Source organism: Channa argus, chromosome 3, assembly GCF_033026475.1.
Source record: "Channa argus isolate prfri chromosome 3, Channa argus male v1.0, whole genome shotgun sequence".
NCBI lineage: Eukaryota > Metazoa > Chordata > Actinopteri > Anabantiformes > Channidae > Channa > Channa argus.
This window is the reverse complement of record NC_090199.1, coordinates 1,426,285-1,442,391: the sequence shown is the minus strand read 5'-3', so window position 1 is coordinate 1,442,391 and position 16,107 is coordinate 1,426,285. Positions and strand designations below refer to the sequence as shown.

Genomic DNA, 16,107 nt, shown 5'->3' with positions numbered 1-16,107 from the left:
CATCAGCGCTTGGCTGTTTGACTTCTACGAAGAATCCAGTTAGTTCCGCTGGAGGCCAAGCGGGAAGAAGTTGTCAGTAACATGTAACATCAGCCACGTGTGACACCAGCCTGACTGCTTCAATAACTGAGAAATCATTCATTCACAAGCCCCTCCTCACAAGCAGTGTTGTAAGGGTCTGACTGCTGTCGGCTGGAGACACTCAGTCCAGGCCAACACTGGACAAGTCCTGTGATAAACTCTGATCTCTTCTGAGCTCGTCCTTGTCATCACCATGAGGTTTGAAGACATCCTGGACGACATCGGTGGCTTCTCCAAGTACCAGTTCCTGTTGCTATCCATCCTGTGCTTCCCCCGCATTCTCCTTCCACTCCACTTCCTCCTGCACAACTTTGTCTCTGCCACGCCTCCTCACCACTGTGCCGTGAGGAGCGCCGAGGGGAGCCCCAGTCCTGAGGTGCTGGCCCTCTGGATCCCCCGTCGGGATGACGGCTCCTTCAGCTCCTGCTGCATCTATGATCCCCCTGTGACCTCTGGCCTGGAGCAAAGTAACAGGACTGCACCTTGTGCCCACGGCTGGACTTATGACAAGTCACAGTTTAGCTCCACAACTGCCACAGAGGTAAGGAGACGCACAATTAAAGCTTCATTAACTGTCTTTTATCTGGAATGAAAACAAGGCTTTAAACTGTGGAAATATTTCTTAAAATGTTCTCTCATCCTGCCTGTCGACCATGACCAGCATCTGACTCCACTATGAGCCTGAGGGTCCTGCCCGTTATCTGAATCTGCTGGAGCCCCCCTCCCAGTTTGGGAGCTGGGAGAGAATCAGCTGGCCTCTGTTGATCTTGTATATAGAGCCTGTTCCTGTGCTGCTAGGATTAGTGCCTTTCAGGCACTTTCAGTTCAGCTTTGTCCAGCCACAGATAGGATTTCTGGTTAGTAGCCACTTCTTCCATCTGAGGGTGAAACATACAGTGCGGGGGTTTGTTCTTCCTTCTCATGCTCCTCATGTATTTACTAAGCATGTCATCACTAAGGGCCACGTTCCTGATGTATTTATGGATCTTTCTTGTTTCCTCCTGGATCATGGTATCTTATCTGGTAGCTGACTTTTCAGGACTCCCCTTTACTCTGTAAGTATTTGGTAGTTGCTGCTTTCCTCACAACCTCTTCGTGGTTCCTATTTGCCTGTGGTATTCCAAAATACTTGAAGCTGTCTCTAGCAACAGGGGTGTAGCCTCCTGGTAGTACTAGCTCTGACTACCTTCCCTCTCCTTGTTGCAAACTGGTGGTGCAGGGTGAGGACTGAGTCTATGTCTCATTCACTCCTGGCATACAGCTTCATGTCATCCATGTAGGGGAAGGTGGCTGTTGGTTGCTCTAATCCATAGTCGCTGTCCGTAAACATTTTTGGTGATGATCTGGCTGAGAGGACTCACCCCCATACGGGACAGCAGCAGAGACAAGCATCTCCTTAGTAATGATAGTTACCTGGGCAATTGGCTTGAAGTTGGTCTTTAGGGTTTGATTCTCCATTGAGTTCCTGATGAAGGCTCCTAAAGACATGTTGGTGTAAACAATCCAAAATCTTTGTATCGAGTCGCACCTCACCCTCTTTCCACACTCCTGGACCACACCACTCATCCTCACTCCCTGTGAGCTGTTTTAGCTGCCTGTGTGTCCATGGACTATCTGTTACATCTGGCCATTTTTCCTCGCACATGAATTTAACAGATCGTATTCCCCACACAGAAACCTGCTTCTCCCTCAGTTTAGTTTAGTTTCATTACTGGCATAACTTTAATCTGATTACAGTTTGTATCTTCAATGTATCACTAGCCTCTAGTATTATGTAACTACCTGGTTTGTTTTGTTTGAATTTAAATTTCTAGTGTTTGCCAACATTTCTGCTCTGATTCTTTGTTAAGAAACTTGAAAAATTTATATTCTGACCACTTGACAAGATCCCGCACATGTAGCTTGATCTTTAAGCGTTTGCATGTGATGATTAGAATTTTAAATGTACAAAGTGCAAAACTGAGGAACCAGACTCCAGGTTTTCATATCTCGATTCTTGTCTGAGGTCGAAGATGGTTTTATTACGAAATACAAAAAGAAATCTGCCATTGTGAACTGTGTTGTATAACAGGAGGCCACGAAGTTTAGCCAAGAGCTGCGTGACTCTAAATGTACAAACACATGAAGCCACAGCAAGTGGACTCATGTCCTACAAGATATTTGGGGAAAAAAGCAAATATGTTCTCTTGACGTTGAGTGTCAGTATATTTGTGACTTGTCAAATACATAAACTGACACATATTCCAGTCTGCTTTTGCTATTGTATATTATTCTACACAAACATATTTTGGCTCACTTGACTCATATAGGACAGTACTGACCTGTAACTTGTCTGTCTCTGCAGTGGGATCTGGTCTGTGATAACAAACAGCTGAATCAAGCTCTGGCCACCTACTTCTTCCTTGGTGTTACATTTGGAGCCGTCCTGTTCGGACAACTTTCTGACAAGTGAGTTCTCCACAGTTCACAGCACCTTAAGTGTCACAGTCATGTGACCCTGAGAAGAGATAAATAAAGGTAATAATGTGTGTTTACACACAGATTGTCAGTCCCTTTACTGTGAACTTCTTCAGACGATGAAATGACCCTTTGATTCCCGCGATGTAGCAGTGGTGTATCTGTGTACAGTGCAGGCAGGTATTTGGACTTTGTTCCAGCAAAACTTATTGACTGACAGAAGCGGAGGTGCACACGTAAAAACTAACTACATTAGATACTATCAGAAAGGGGTTTGATTCCATGAACAATACCAAGATTATAAGTTTAAGACATGAAATGTCGCAGAGCTGTGTGACCCACAGTCCTGACGTTCTGATGATCACATTACATCTCATTTCTTCCCACACACTGTAGGTCTGTGAGCGATTCCCTTTATTATCAGCAGCTGCCGCTCTGCTGATAGAAACGTGTGCTTAAAATGTCACCCAGTGTCTAGTTACTATAGCAATTAATGGATCAAACTAACCACGAGAAGGAAATTACCTAGAAAATATACAGTTTTTATTGATCCAGTGACCGATCAGTGATGCAGAAATTACATCACTGGGTCACAACAAGTTAGTGGTACTGGGTCAGTGAGCTCCAGTACTGTGTAGACCAGGGCAGCACGGTGGTGAAGTGGTTAGTGCTGCTGGGTCCCCAGTTCAAATCTGCCTGCATCTACAGCCTTTCTGCATGTTCTTCCCGTGTTTGCGTTGGTCTGTCTGTGTATGTCTGTCTCTGTTGGACCTGAGACAGACTGGAGACCTGTCCAGGGTGGACCCCACCTCTTGCAGTATTAGCTGTCATAAAACAAATAAGCAATAATCATACAGCACTTTATCCAATACAACGTTGCTTTACACACCGTACACAGTGGGACAAAGGGCGGGTTCAGTGTCCTGCTCAGGGACAGTTTCACATGTACAGTAGCCAGGAGGGACAAGGTGTTAAAATGCTGATACGATGGTACGTGGACGATGGATCAGAAGTGTTTTAGCAGAGCCCTTACAGGGTGGGGGCCTCCCTTTGCTCCCCCACAGTGTGGATTACTCATGAAGACCCCTGTTGGTGAGTGTGTGATGACAGGAAGGACCAGGTGGATACACAAACACAGAGTCTCATGCTCATGTTTAGGCATCAAATTGCCACATTTAGCATTTGGAAAGCTCAGGCAGCCTTATACATCTCCATGACAACTGAGCAAGGTGAAGATCCAACAATCTGACTGAAAGCTCCAGGCCACCTACTAATGGAGGTGTGTGTGTTGCAGGTTTGGTCATAAGCCAATGTACCTGGTGGCTTTGTTAGCAGCCACCCTGCTTGGAGTCACAGCAGCTTTCTCCACCTCCTACATCATGTTTGCCATCTCCAGGGCGCTCTGTGGCATGGCGCTCAGCGGGCTTTCCATTATCTCAACGGTCCTCGGTAAGAACCCAACCAGAAACATTCATGGCATGTTTAAAGCCACAGCGCATGATCCGTGGCCTCACATTGATTTGGTACTGGTTTTTATAAAGACACTTTTCAGACACAAACCATCCCAGTTTTTGCTGGGCATGGACCCGGTGCTCTGAATGGCACAGGCTTGCACAAGCTTCATGGCTGAGGTTGAGCGTTTTTTCAGTGTCTCACTGTCAGTGTCAGGGACACTTCCACATGTGACCAGGTGAAGCTGGATCGCGAACCACCGAGACTACAAACGATGGCCAGCTACTCTACCACTGCCCCGAACAGTAACACCTGGAGGGAATCTATGATCATATTATAGTGGTCAGAGGTCAAATAGGGCCTCATCTAAGGATTTTAGATTTTAGTCCAGTATACTGCAGTTTTTCTCAGTAGCTGAGATGAATTTAATGAAACAAACGTTTGTGGAACTGACCGGGTCAAACATGTTCCCAGCTGATAGAAGTTACTTGGAAAGTGATGAATGTCTGACATAAATTAGTGCAGCTCTCTACACAAACTTCTCCAATCAGTGGTCAGTTCTTATCATCTATAAAGATGCTCCTCTGTGTTTTATTTGGTTTCTTATGATTTATCTGTTTTTTTCCCTTTAGTTTTTCAGCTTTTCTGTGTTTGAACAATGTGGAAAAAGAATGAAATCTGATGCGGCACAGTAAAAAAAACTAATTTGATTTCCGGTGAAACCTTTTCTGTCCCTGGAGGAAGAGTACAGATGCTGTCCCACACTGAATTGGTCTTGTCTAGATGTTCACTGTAGTTCCTGCTTGTCAAACACAGTTGGATGCACAAAGACCCACACACAGGAATGAATGAAGAAAACATTCCTAGGAAAAACAGTGCAGAGAGCCGCAGGGTTTGTTCTCGTTATTAAAATCACCGTGTTATATCAGGATATGAAGAGATGCAGCTAGTTGTTTACTGTGTAGTGACTGGTTGAAAGAGTGTGTTATTCTGTTCAGGAAACAGAGTGTGATGAAACCGATTTTACACCGTTTAAGAAAAGAATGCAGATGTTTGAAGGCTGACCATAGCACACACTCCCAGGAGTGGGAGCAGCTCCTTCACAATAAAAGCCTTCTAAAAGGTGCTGTATGGCTTTTACTGCGAAGTGGATGTGTTACAAAATGCCTCAGCTCAGTTTTTGCATGAGGGTGAAACTGCACATTCAGCAGCTTCACTTCCACTATTCAGAAAGCAAAGTTAAACACTGACCTTTTACACAACCTTCTATGCACTTAAACTAAAAGGATCCTACATGTCCTTAGACCTGATGAATCGTGTCATTATCGGAGCATCAGAGAAAACATTTATAATAGTCTTTCTAGTCCAATAACTGACAGCGTGCAAGTCCCTTAATATTATTATAGTTCAGTTCTTTATGACCAAAGATGGACATTTCCTGTCACATTTAAAATCAGGCTCAGTCTTACATTGATGTCTGATGTTTCTGCTCACTTCCTGGCTCAGGCATAGAGTGGGTGGATGTCCAGCACCGGACCTTCTCTGGTACCATCATGGGTCTGGCGTGGTGCGTGGGAAACATGCTCCTGGCCCTGCTGGCCTACTACATTCGAGGCTGGAGGCACCTGACACTGGCAGTGACGGTGCCCTGCATCGCTGCCATCGTCTCCTGGTGGTAGGACTGATGTTAGGAATATGCACACTGAATATCAACACCTCTGTGCTTGTGCTTAGAAAAGACAAAGTCCCCCTGTCCGTCCTCAGGTGGCTGCCTGCGTCAGCCCGCTGGCTGCTGGCCAACGGCAGAGTGGAGGAGGCCAAGAGGTACCTGGATGAGTGCGCTAAGATGAACGGGAAAAGTGAAAACACATACAAACTGAACACTGAGGTACAGCTGACTGAGACATGTTAAGTGTCAAGGTTGATCTGTTTGTTCCACACGTTCTGAACCAGAAGAAGGAAAATTAAAAGCCTATCAGAAACAAAGGGGTTATGTTAATGGAAAGCTTTTAACATCTCTGCAGGAAGAGACTTGAAAAGGTACAAATGCATTTGTTTAGTAAAGACAACAGCAATTTTCTTGATGGTTCAGTATGATTCTGTAACGGCGAGCGAATCACTGGACTGTGTGCTAATAAATCAGTGTCTTACAATGATTAACACGCTGACGTTTACAGTATCTGAGGGCGTATCGATCAAAATAGTGATACCAACGTCAGGATTTCTACAGATCAATACTTCAGTTCAGTTTCTCTCCTGTACGCCGTGCTGCGGTTTGCCCCTCCCCCCTCTTGTGTTTTCATGTTGTACGGTCCAGTGACTCAGTGGTACCAGGCAAAAAAGCAATTCATTCAGATTTAGCAATTTGATGATGCATCCACCTTAATTATTAAACAGTATTGGTTGATACCAAATCTTGTAGTATCGCACACCACTAGTTTACAGAGTAAGAAGACACTGGTCAGGACACAGTGACGGACAAACTGTGCAATGGGACGCACTTCCTGCCCCTCTCCACCCTCATTGAAAATGAGTAGAATACCTGGTCTAAATATCAACCTCATCTATGTTTGAAGCTGTTACTAATGGATTCATCAGTTGAGCTGTACTTGTGTTTCACTGTGTGGTTGTTTCAGGCTCTGGCGAAGGTGACGGTGCCCGAGGTGGCTGAGAGGAACCACTCCTACCTGGATCTGATCAAAACATCTCAGCTGAGGAAGATCACCCTCATCTCTTCATTTTTCTGGTACTGTTTCCTCTTTTAGCAAGTGAAAAATGGAGCTAGGTTTCACACTGACTGTGCTGCTGTACCTCCAGGTTTTCTGTTTCCTTACTGTACTACGGGATCAGCTTTAAGATCTCAGGGTTCGGCGTCAGTATCTACCTCACACAGTTCATCTACGGTGCCATTGAAGTTCCCGCCAAAATCCTCACCTTCTTTATTCTGAACTGGATCGGCCGGCGGAACGGCCAGGCCATCTTTCTGATCACAACTGGTGCTCTGATTGGAATAAACACAGCCATACCTCTAGGTGGCATCACTTTGTGGCTTATAACATTATGTCAAACTAACAGAAAAACACAGTATAATCTCTTATAATCCCTGTGTCCTGATTCGTGCGTATTTTAGATTAAAACATTTAGACATCTTCAGTCCTCAAAAACTCTTCATCATCTTTCAAACTCCCCTCCTCTTTCAGAGCTCTCTGTGCTTCGTACATGCATCGCTGTGCTGGCAAAAGGTTTTTCTGAGATGGCGTTCACCACAGCGTTCCTCTACACAGCAGAACTCTACCCAACCGTCCTCAGGTAAAAGCCTGAATCTGTAGTAGTGATGGTCCGGCTAAAAGGTTCCGGCTGAAAAATATTACCCTGCAGTTCCTTTTGTTGTATATTAGAATGACTGTGAACTGATCTGTGGGGAACCTGCAGCAGTGTTGAAAACGTTATTATTATTATGTCCTGTCTCAGTTTCTGTTGTAAAGGACATTAAAGTCTCACTATGACCATCTGGTTGTTGGACAGGCAGCGTGGTATTGGCTACACTTCCTTTGTGTGTCGGATCGGAAGCTCCCTGGCTCCAATGTTCATGCTGCTGGAGGACGTATTGCTTTTTTTGCCGCCGCTGATTTTTGCTGGGACAGGGATTGTGAGCGGCAGCTTTGTCTTCCTTCTGCCAGAGACACTCAACATACGTCTGCCCGAAAACATCTTCGACGTGGAGGAAGGAAGGTAGAGATCACACCTCCACTCAGAAAACCTAATGTTTTCATTTAAACGTGAAGCTAATGAAGGCAAAGTCATTAAAGTTCCCCACATTTTTACCAAAGTAACAGAGTAATGTTAAGAACATTGATAATTTAGCTTGTTGTGGTCTATTTGATGCTCATTACACTTTTGAGGGCAAAAACTTTTCCATTGTCTACATTGCAGAACCATGATTTACAGCATGAATCCCAGCCCTCCCACTCCCTGCTCTGCTATGCTCTTCTACCATCTGCTACGCTCCATCACACTCTGCTCAGCCTTTCAGTTATTAGTCATTTTCAAACTACAATAATTATAAAGCTGCAAAAGTCACCAGCTAAAGAGAAATCATTGTAATTCTCTGATTGGTTACGAGACCTGAGATCTTTTATTCATCAACGTCCTTACAGCGTTAGTCAGAAAGCTGGTTCTCCACTTTCAAATCCCTCATCTACCCACCTCCACCTCTGCCATCTACCTCTTTTCTACGACTCTGCCTGCTTCTTTACTAATAAGGTGGCAGCCACCAGCTCACAGTTCTCTCCTCCTGATGAAGACGTCTCATTAACTTCCTCTAACACTGCATCACACTCTTATTTTCAACTCTGACTGAGGACAAAGTATCCAATTCAATTCAATTCAACTTTATTTATATAGTGCCAGTTTACAACAAAGTCATCTCAGGGCACTTTACAGAATAAAGTCAAGATTATAAAGATGTATAAAGAGAACCCAACAATTCCCCCTGGAACAAGCCATAGGCAACAGTGGAGAGGAAAAACTCCCTTTAACGGAAGAAACCTCCAGCAGAACCAGGCTCAGGGTGGACGGCCATCTGCCTTGACCGGTTGGGGTGAGTGGAAAGTGGAGAAAGAAAAGAAAAGAGCAACAAAACACTCTTCACATCTCTGCACAGGCTTCCTGTAGCTTCTCGCATCAGGTTCAAAGCTCTGTCTCTTACCGACAGGGTGGTCAACTCAACAGCTCCTGCTTACCTCAACTCATTTAGGTCTACAATACTTCCTGCCTGCAGCGGTCTGCACTTTGCTTTGATCTTTTCTCCTTGACTTAGATTTTTGCTGCCTTGTACCTCACTTGTAGGTCACTTTGGACGAAAGCGTCTGTTAAATGACTAAATGTAAATGTAAATGTAAATGTAGTCAGACTGAGCATGGTATCCTTTAATTTTAGCTCCTCCATTTCCTTCTTTTCCGTTCAGACACAGGCAGAATGATTCAGGTGGAGCTGTGAACATTGACCTGAGGAGAAGAAGCTTGAACCGTGCAGAAGCTGCAGAGGACAACTGACCTGCTGCCATCTCAGCAGTGGAGGATTTCTTCCTGGTGATGCTGTTGGCTTGTCACTGCAGGTGTGGAAGGATCAGTTTTCTTTTAAACTTGATGTATATTGTAAAAAAGAAGTGTAGCCATGTTGAAACACAGCCTCCACTTTTCTGCTTTGAGTTTCATTAAAAACCTCAACCAGCTGATGCTGATAAAGCTGATAAAATGAAATTGCAGATGATATTAAATTTAAGTTAGTGCAAATAACATGTATGTGTCGTTTCTCACTTTAAATCAGCGTTTACTCTCATGGACACAAATTGGAGACAGGTCCCCACCCTCTTTATTTTCAGTCTGTGTGTGGTGATATTACAATTGTTTGTAGAGGGTTTTGTGTCCCCACTAAACAAGGACCATGGACATCAATTTTATTCATATATCATTCCACAGAAATTCCACAGTGAACATTTTTGCAACATCTTTTAACGACATCTACACCAGGTTTTAAATGTTTTTGTGACATATTTCAGGATTAGAACATCACATTTTGCTTGTCCTTGGAAAGTCACATTCCAACATCATGCGTAGCATAAGTAGCAGAGGTTTTTAGTCAAGACATGAACACATACACTCAGAGCAAATCAACCAAAGATAGTTGACATGTCATGTGGAGGAGCCTGCAATAAGTAGGCAAGCTGCTTTACCTCCTGAGGTCATGCCTGGGCCCCCCCAAGAAAATTTGGGAAAAGGGCCCCTACAATTGCAAAGGAGCCACTTACATTGACACAATTTTGCAATAAATTTGAAAACACTAATAACTACTTGGGGTCTGAATGAGTTTCTTTAACTGGGGCCCCTTCAGAGTTTAGGGTCCCCAACCCACAGGGGGAAATAAAATCAGGTGCAGAAGGAAGAATCAGGGTGGGCTGTCAGGCTGGCATAAGGGCAACAGAATGCAAAACCTGAATTCAGACAAGACCCTTAAATGGTTTTTCACTTTAAGTGGGTATAGAAAGGAAAATCAACTCCTAGTTTTCACTTTTTTACAGCATTGAAATTGTTCCAAAACTTCTGTTTGCCAGATTTGGATTTAGATTCGATTCTGCCCTGTTGGCAAGACACTGACCCCCCACAAGCCCATTTCAAATCCCCAACTGGGCAGTGCTGGTCCCAAACCCAGTAGAAATTGGGGAGGGTTGTGTCAGGAAGATCATCTGGCGACTAATGATCTGCTGTGGCAACACTGAACGGATTCGCCGAAAGGACAAAGGAATTCTACCCTGTTGGCCTTATCTGCCTCTCTGATACCAGACCTCTGCCTCACTGTCACCTGCTCTAACCACTTGAGGTCGCCAAATCCTTTCTAGTCAGTCTGTCAGATCTGCCTGCAGAAAACATGCCCGGTCATGGCCCTTATATCTGCCTGAAGACTGCCTGAGGGTGTCTGAGCTTTTGGGTCCAAACCTGCTAAAACTTTACAATTTCTGATTTTTTGTCTTGTAAAACATTTTTAAAAATCATGGTTTTACTTTGGACAGCACCCAACAACAAAGACCATTAACTTTGCTTATCACATTTTATTATAGTTCAAACATAAGTAAGTACTAAAAAACCCTCAATGGCATGTAAATAAAATATGAGACAAAATCCAAATCCATCCATCATCTGTGACTATTTATTTTCTAGGGCTGTGGCAGGTTGGAGCTTATCCCAGCTGTCATTGGGTGAGAGGTGGGGAAACTTAAACTAGTGTTTGCATGAGGTGAAATCAATCCATTCCCACAGTCCCTCCATCTTTCAGCTTTCTACCATCTGTAACACTCTGCACAGCCCCTCGGGTATTAGTCATTATTAAATTATAATAAATAACATGCTGAAAAACCTACAAATTAAGCAGAAATAGTTGGAATGCTCTGATTGGTTAAACGTCTTAGAAGTAAACATGTCTGCTTTGCTGCCAGACTGTGTGTTTCTAAGAATCTTAAAAGTACGTATGTCGTGTTGATGTATCGGATTAATACATGGTTACGTTACTGATACTGTTTGGAGCCGCTGTGCCAGGCGAACGGGGTTGACTGGGTAAAAAGTGCTGGGTAACATTAAGTTACGTCATCTAAGAACTAAACTAAGTCACGAGATCATCACAAGGCACCTAGAAACAAATGCACCTGCAAATGCAATCAATGGGGCTTTTCTAGGCAACAGTCCGACAGGAGGACAAATGAGAAAAAGTACATTAATGCTACATTGGAGAATTTTTTTCAGTCTGGCTTTGGAAACTAACTCTTTTTATATGTAGTTTTTGCCCAATAAACAAAAAATAAATTACTTTGCTGATTTTTGACTGTTTATTTAAAAATTTGAACAAAATGTTGGGAACAGTTTTTAGGACCAAACCTGAAGTTTTGACACCACAGCGGCTCTGCGAGTCCACCTTCTCTGATGCTGACCATCCTTCCTTTTGTTCCAGTTTGAGTAGAACATGTAAATAAACACCATCTAACTTCCCTCTGACTTCCCTGTATTAAAATATGTCTTCACTTCTAGCTGAAAAACGCCTCCAGATGATGTCACTTTAACAAACCTTTAGTTCAAAATAAGGAGGTTTTTAACATGATCAACTTGCTTCTCCACATATGACACATGAACTCCTAGTGATGAAAACCTCCTCCAGGTGATGTCATCTGGAGGAGTTTTTCTGCTAGAAGCACAGAAACACTTGTGTCAGAGGGGAATTTAAAAGCATTAACGTACATTTACACAATAAAGCCATAAAGGCAAGTTGACAATGAGCGAAGTTGCCCTTAAAGGTTTGGGGTGTTTAGTTCACAGGCCTGGTTATAAGCATGTGGGAAAACTCCAATATCTGCTGTTTTAAAGTCAAACACTAAACAACAACAACTAAACAGGATTTTACTTTATTCCTTCTCCACTGCAAAAACTAACACATTTAAGCCAAAAACTGAACGTACTTTTTACTGTATTGTACTGCATTGGATTTGTTACATTTTTTCTTGGTGTTCAAACCTAGAAAAGCTGCACACTGTATCACGGTTAAAATAGAAAAATTAAGTTTAGAGCACCTCCCTCCCTTCCCTCATGTTGTAAGGAGCTGATTGTTGTGAGCCACAGAGACGCAGCTCAGACCCCGAATGAATCTTCTGACAGAGACACACTCTGGTCTCAGCTCGTCCTTCTCATCACCATGAGGTTTGAAGACATCCTGGACGACATCGGTGGCTTCTCCAAGTACCAGTTCCTGTTGCTATCCATCCTGCGCTTCCCCCGCATTCTCCTTCCACTCCACTTCCTCCTGCACAACTTTGTCTGTGGGGTTGGAGACGTGAATTTGAACATGGTGTTTGACATGTTTTAGGTTTTATTTATTGTAGTAGTTACCTCACATATGGTTGTACACGTTGATACAGCCTGTAGTTGATGCATTATGCTAAAGCCAATGTGTTTTAAGTGGATTCAACATTTACATTTATTTAATTCGATTCCATTTCAACTTTTCTGTTTAGTATTATGACAGAATAATCATGTCTAAACAGTTTTAAGGCCACGACTTTACAGAATTATAGAGAGAACCCAACAATCCAAACGAGCAAGTAGCGGCACAGGAGTGGATCTAGAATTGTGTGGTTGTGTTGTTGCCAGATTGGAGCCCAGCCTCAAAATAGGGAGGCGCACTTCTAAAATGATTTCAAAAACTTTGTCTGTTCAGTCTAAACAATTCAAAATGTCTAAGTCATGCAGCCTACTTCATGTGTTTTAGCATCTTTAACCCTAACTAGTGATAAACAAATACTAATATTTGAATATTTCCATCAGTTTAGCTTTGTCCTTTGCTGCATGTTGGTGCATGGAGCTCGCTCAGGAAGCGGATCGGCCACATTTTTACTTAAAACGCTTCTGGTATAGACACGATGAAAATAGCAAATGAATCCAGCATCCAGCTGCTTCCTCTAAGGAGGTGTTTTATGGGTAAAGTTACAGTTTACAGTTTTTTTTAGATCAGATAAAAACGAACATACATTTTCGTTTATATGTTGATTATCAGCATGTTTGTGACTTAACATAATACATAACAACATTCTCCTAATACATCATCAATCATTGGTGCTCGTATTCCTTCAGTGGTATGAACAGCAGCACACGTGTGTCCCCTGTCAGTGCCTGTTTCTAGGATGAGCCCTAAGCTTCTTATACCGCAGTTCCGTCAATGTCCACTAGATGTTGATCCAAGACCACATCGAACTTTTCTTTGCAGACACAAAACAAAAATTCCGTCCTCAGGAGATAAAATCATCACTTGACATCGTGTCAAGTGTAAAACTGATCAGACAACTGACCCGCCGCCATCTCAACATTGGACGATGGTGGAGCTGTTGGCTCGTCGCTGCAGGCTGCTGTGGAGGGATTCAGGCGTAGTGTAGAATAGAAATGTAACACTGCTGAAACACAGCCTGCACCTGGGCGTCTTAAACGGAAAGTCGTAAGTCTAAAAGTGCGAAGAATCTCAAATACAACAAGTTAGAATATAAACTAACTTCTTTTGACAGAATATTGTGACAGAACTTGTAGAATATTTACCACTAATGAAATAAGCAACGGGAATCAGGTTTGGTTCTGTTCCAAACTATGATGAAAGACTTAAAATGAAACTTAAATTCTACTCAAATATAAGTTTGCACCTTCCCATATGTTACCACCTGAGTCTGCATGACACCAAATGTTCAGGTCGAGGAACAACAGTGCATGAATGTTCCCGTCTAACGGCTGTAAACAGAGCAGTAGAAGTGGTTCTTACCTCAGGGATAAACACACACACACACACACACACACACACACGCTGCCAGGCTGAGCTAAGCTGTGAGAGTCCGAGCTGCAGCACCACGATGACCTCATGTATGTTTGGGACACTGACATGTGACCGGACAGAATCTTTTCTTCCCTCTGGTTCCATAAAAACAAGCCTGAACAACATCATAAAGATCTTTACAGAATCAGGTGATCATGATCACATCTAGTCAAAATAAATGTGCTCAGAAACTCAGAATACACACTGAAGTACCTGCTTCATCGATTAGCTGTAGAGGGAGGAGTTCTGTGATACTTTATTTGACTATTTCTATGTGCGGATACTTCAACTTGACCACAGTTCAGAGGCGAATATGCTACTTTTACCTTTTACCTTTTCAGAATCTGATTAACAAAGTAAACACAGTTTTATCATCAGGTTTTTATTTTTGTTTTATTGTGAAATTCAGCAGCTACACAGCAGTACATAACGTATTTCCCATTAGAATTATTACATTGAAATCACAGCGTCATCAGTAGTTATAGTTCAGTAGAATCATATTTACTGATATGAAAAAGTGCTTTTACTTTCAGTACATGTACTTTAAATCCAGGCTTTTTTTAAAAACACAGTATTTCATAATGATACTTTGGTTGAGTAACTGATATTAGTACTTGTTCCACACACACAAACATCAGGTTTCAGCTCGTTAAACACGACCCCCTGATCATTGGGCTCTTAGAGCTTTCTCCATGCAGCTTACAGGCCTACAGTCAGTTTGGATGTGGACTGAGTCTGGACCCCTTCAGTCATTCTTTGATGTTGGTGTGTTCTTCCCATCATTCCCACCTTCAGACGCAGCAGCTGACGCCTTCACAACGACAAAGACACAACGGGTCCCTGCAAGAACATCGTAAGTATCAGACACTAGGGACATCTAACACAATGGTTCATGGAAAACTATTGTACCCACAGAGCTACAGTCACCTCTGATAGTTATGGATTACTGTGTGATAAAAGTACATTTAGTCAAGTACTGTACATAAGTACAATTTTGAGGTACTTTCCTTCTTCTTTTCCTTTCGGCCATTCACTTTCAGGAGTCGCCACAGTGAATCACGTGCCTCCATCCAAGGAGAGCGAGCCTTTATTTCTTTGAATGCTTTGCTGTGGTTCTGTGTTCATTTGTTCATGTAAAGGTTTAATTATTATCTTAAGCAATAGTGAATGTATATTGTTTCCAATGAAAAACAAAAATCATAAAAACAAGGCTTTTATGAAAACACTGAATAGAAATTGCCGACCATCACACAAACAAAGTGTAACAGCTAAATTAGGCTAAAATATACGGCACAGAATGATACTTAACATTCAGAAGCTGTAAGAGTCAACTGTTTTAACGGAGTCGAGCCAAAAGAGTCGAATCTTTGAAAAGAGTGCGACAACATCTCTGGTCTCACCACCGTCTTGAACATCTTTTCCTTTCATTCTCGCTGATGCTCTTTTATCACACAACACACTTGACACTTTTCTCCACCTGTTCCAACCTGCCTGCACTCGCATATGACGCACTTTTCTGGGGGTGTAATTTTACTCCGCTACTCATATTTTCTCATCACAACCTACATGCAAACAATACCCACTGATGTGTTATTCCACCTTCACCTGCTGTTGGTCCTGAAGTTTTAATCTTTCATCCACTTCCATTTCTCCCAATTCCTATAGATTTGCCTCCTGCCTGCAATCAGTCAAATTAGTTTCACCTGTTGCTCTGACAGAGTCTCTCTGCCAGTTTACCTTCTGCTGCCATTCACTCAGCTGAGTCCGTCCTGCCTAGTCATTTGGACGGCTCTCCTCCTGAAGTTTGACCTGTTGATCAGCATGACCTTTATGCTGCCCCAAACCCTTATCCCTTCACTTCTGCCTTCTCCATTGGTTCTGTAATTCTGACTCCTTATGTATTTTGGATCAGTGTATGAGGATTTTTGGAAGGAGGGTATTTGCATTATGCTATTTAAGAAGTCAGACAAAATAATGTGTTTTTGACAGTCGAATGGTGATTGATGTTTTTGGATTACGGATCAAAAGACCAGTTTATCCCTGCTAGGTCCATCATTCAGTTCCCCATTCTCTGTTTTACCCCTGAGCTTCTCTGTTTACCCAGCTCATACTCAGAGGACATATCCTGGGCATCGCCAATTTGTTGCCCTCTCTACACTTCCATTGGGCCAGACCGTCCTTCCGTCCCCCTTTTGCCTACAACTGTCCGCAGAAAGTCTCACC

General features: G+C 42.9%; 1 protein-coding gene across 1 annotated transcript; it reads left to right on the top strand.

The window, feature by feature from the left end:
* Positions 1-81: 81 nt before the first annotated feature.
* slc22a7a (solute carrier family 22 member 7a) lies at positions 82-9,268 on the top strand. The gene is made up of 10 exons (XM_067499520.1): positions 82-622; positions 2,426-2,529; positions 3,833-3,987; positions 5,497-5,665; positions 5,755-5,878; positions 6,627-6,736; positions 6,808-7,022; positions 7,191-7,299; positions 7,516-7,722; positions 8,957-9,268. Exons 1-10 carry the CDS (start codon positions 275-277, stop codon positions 9,042-9,044), a joined length of 1,629 nt encoding a protein of 542 aa, XP_067355621.1. The 5' UTR covers positions 82-274; the 3' UTR covers positions 9,045-9,268.
* Positions 9,269-16,107: the final 6,839 nt, after the last annotated feature.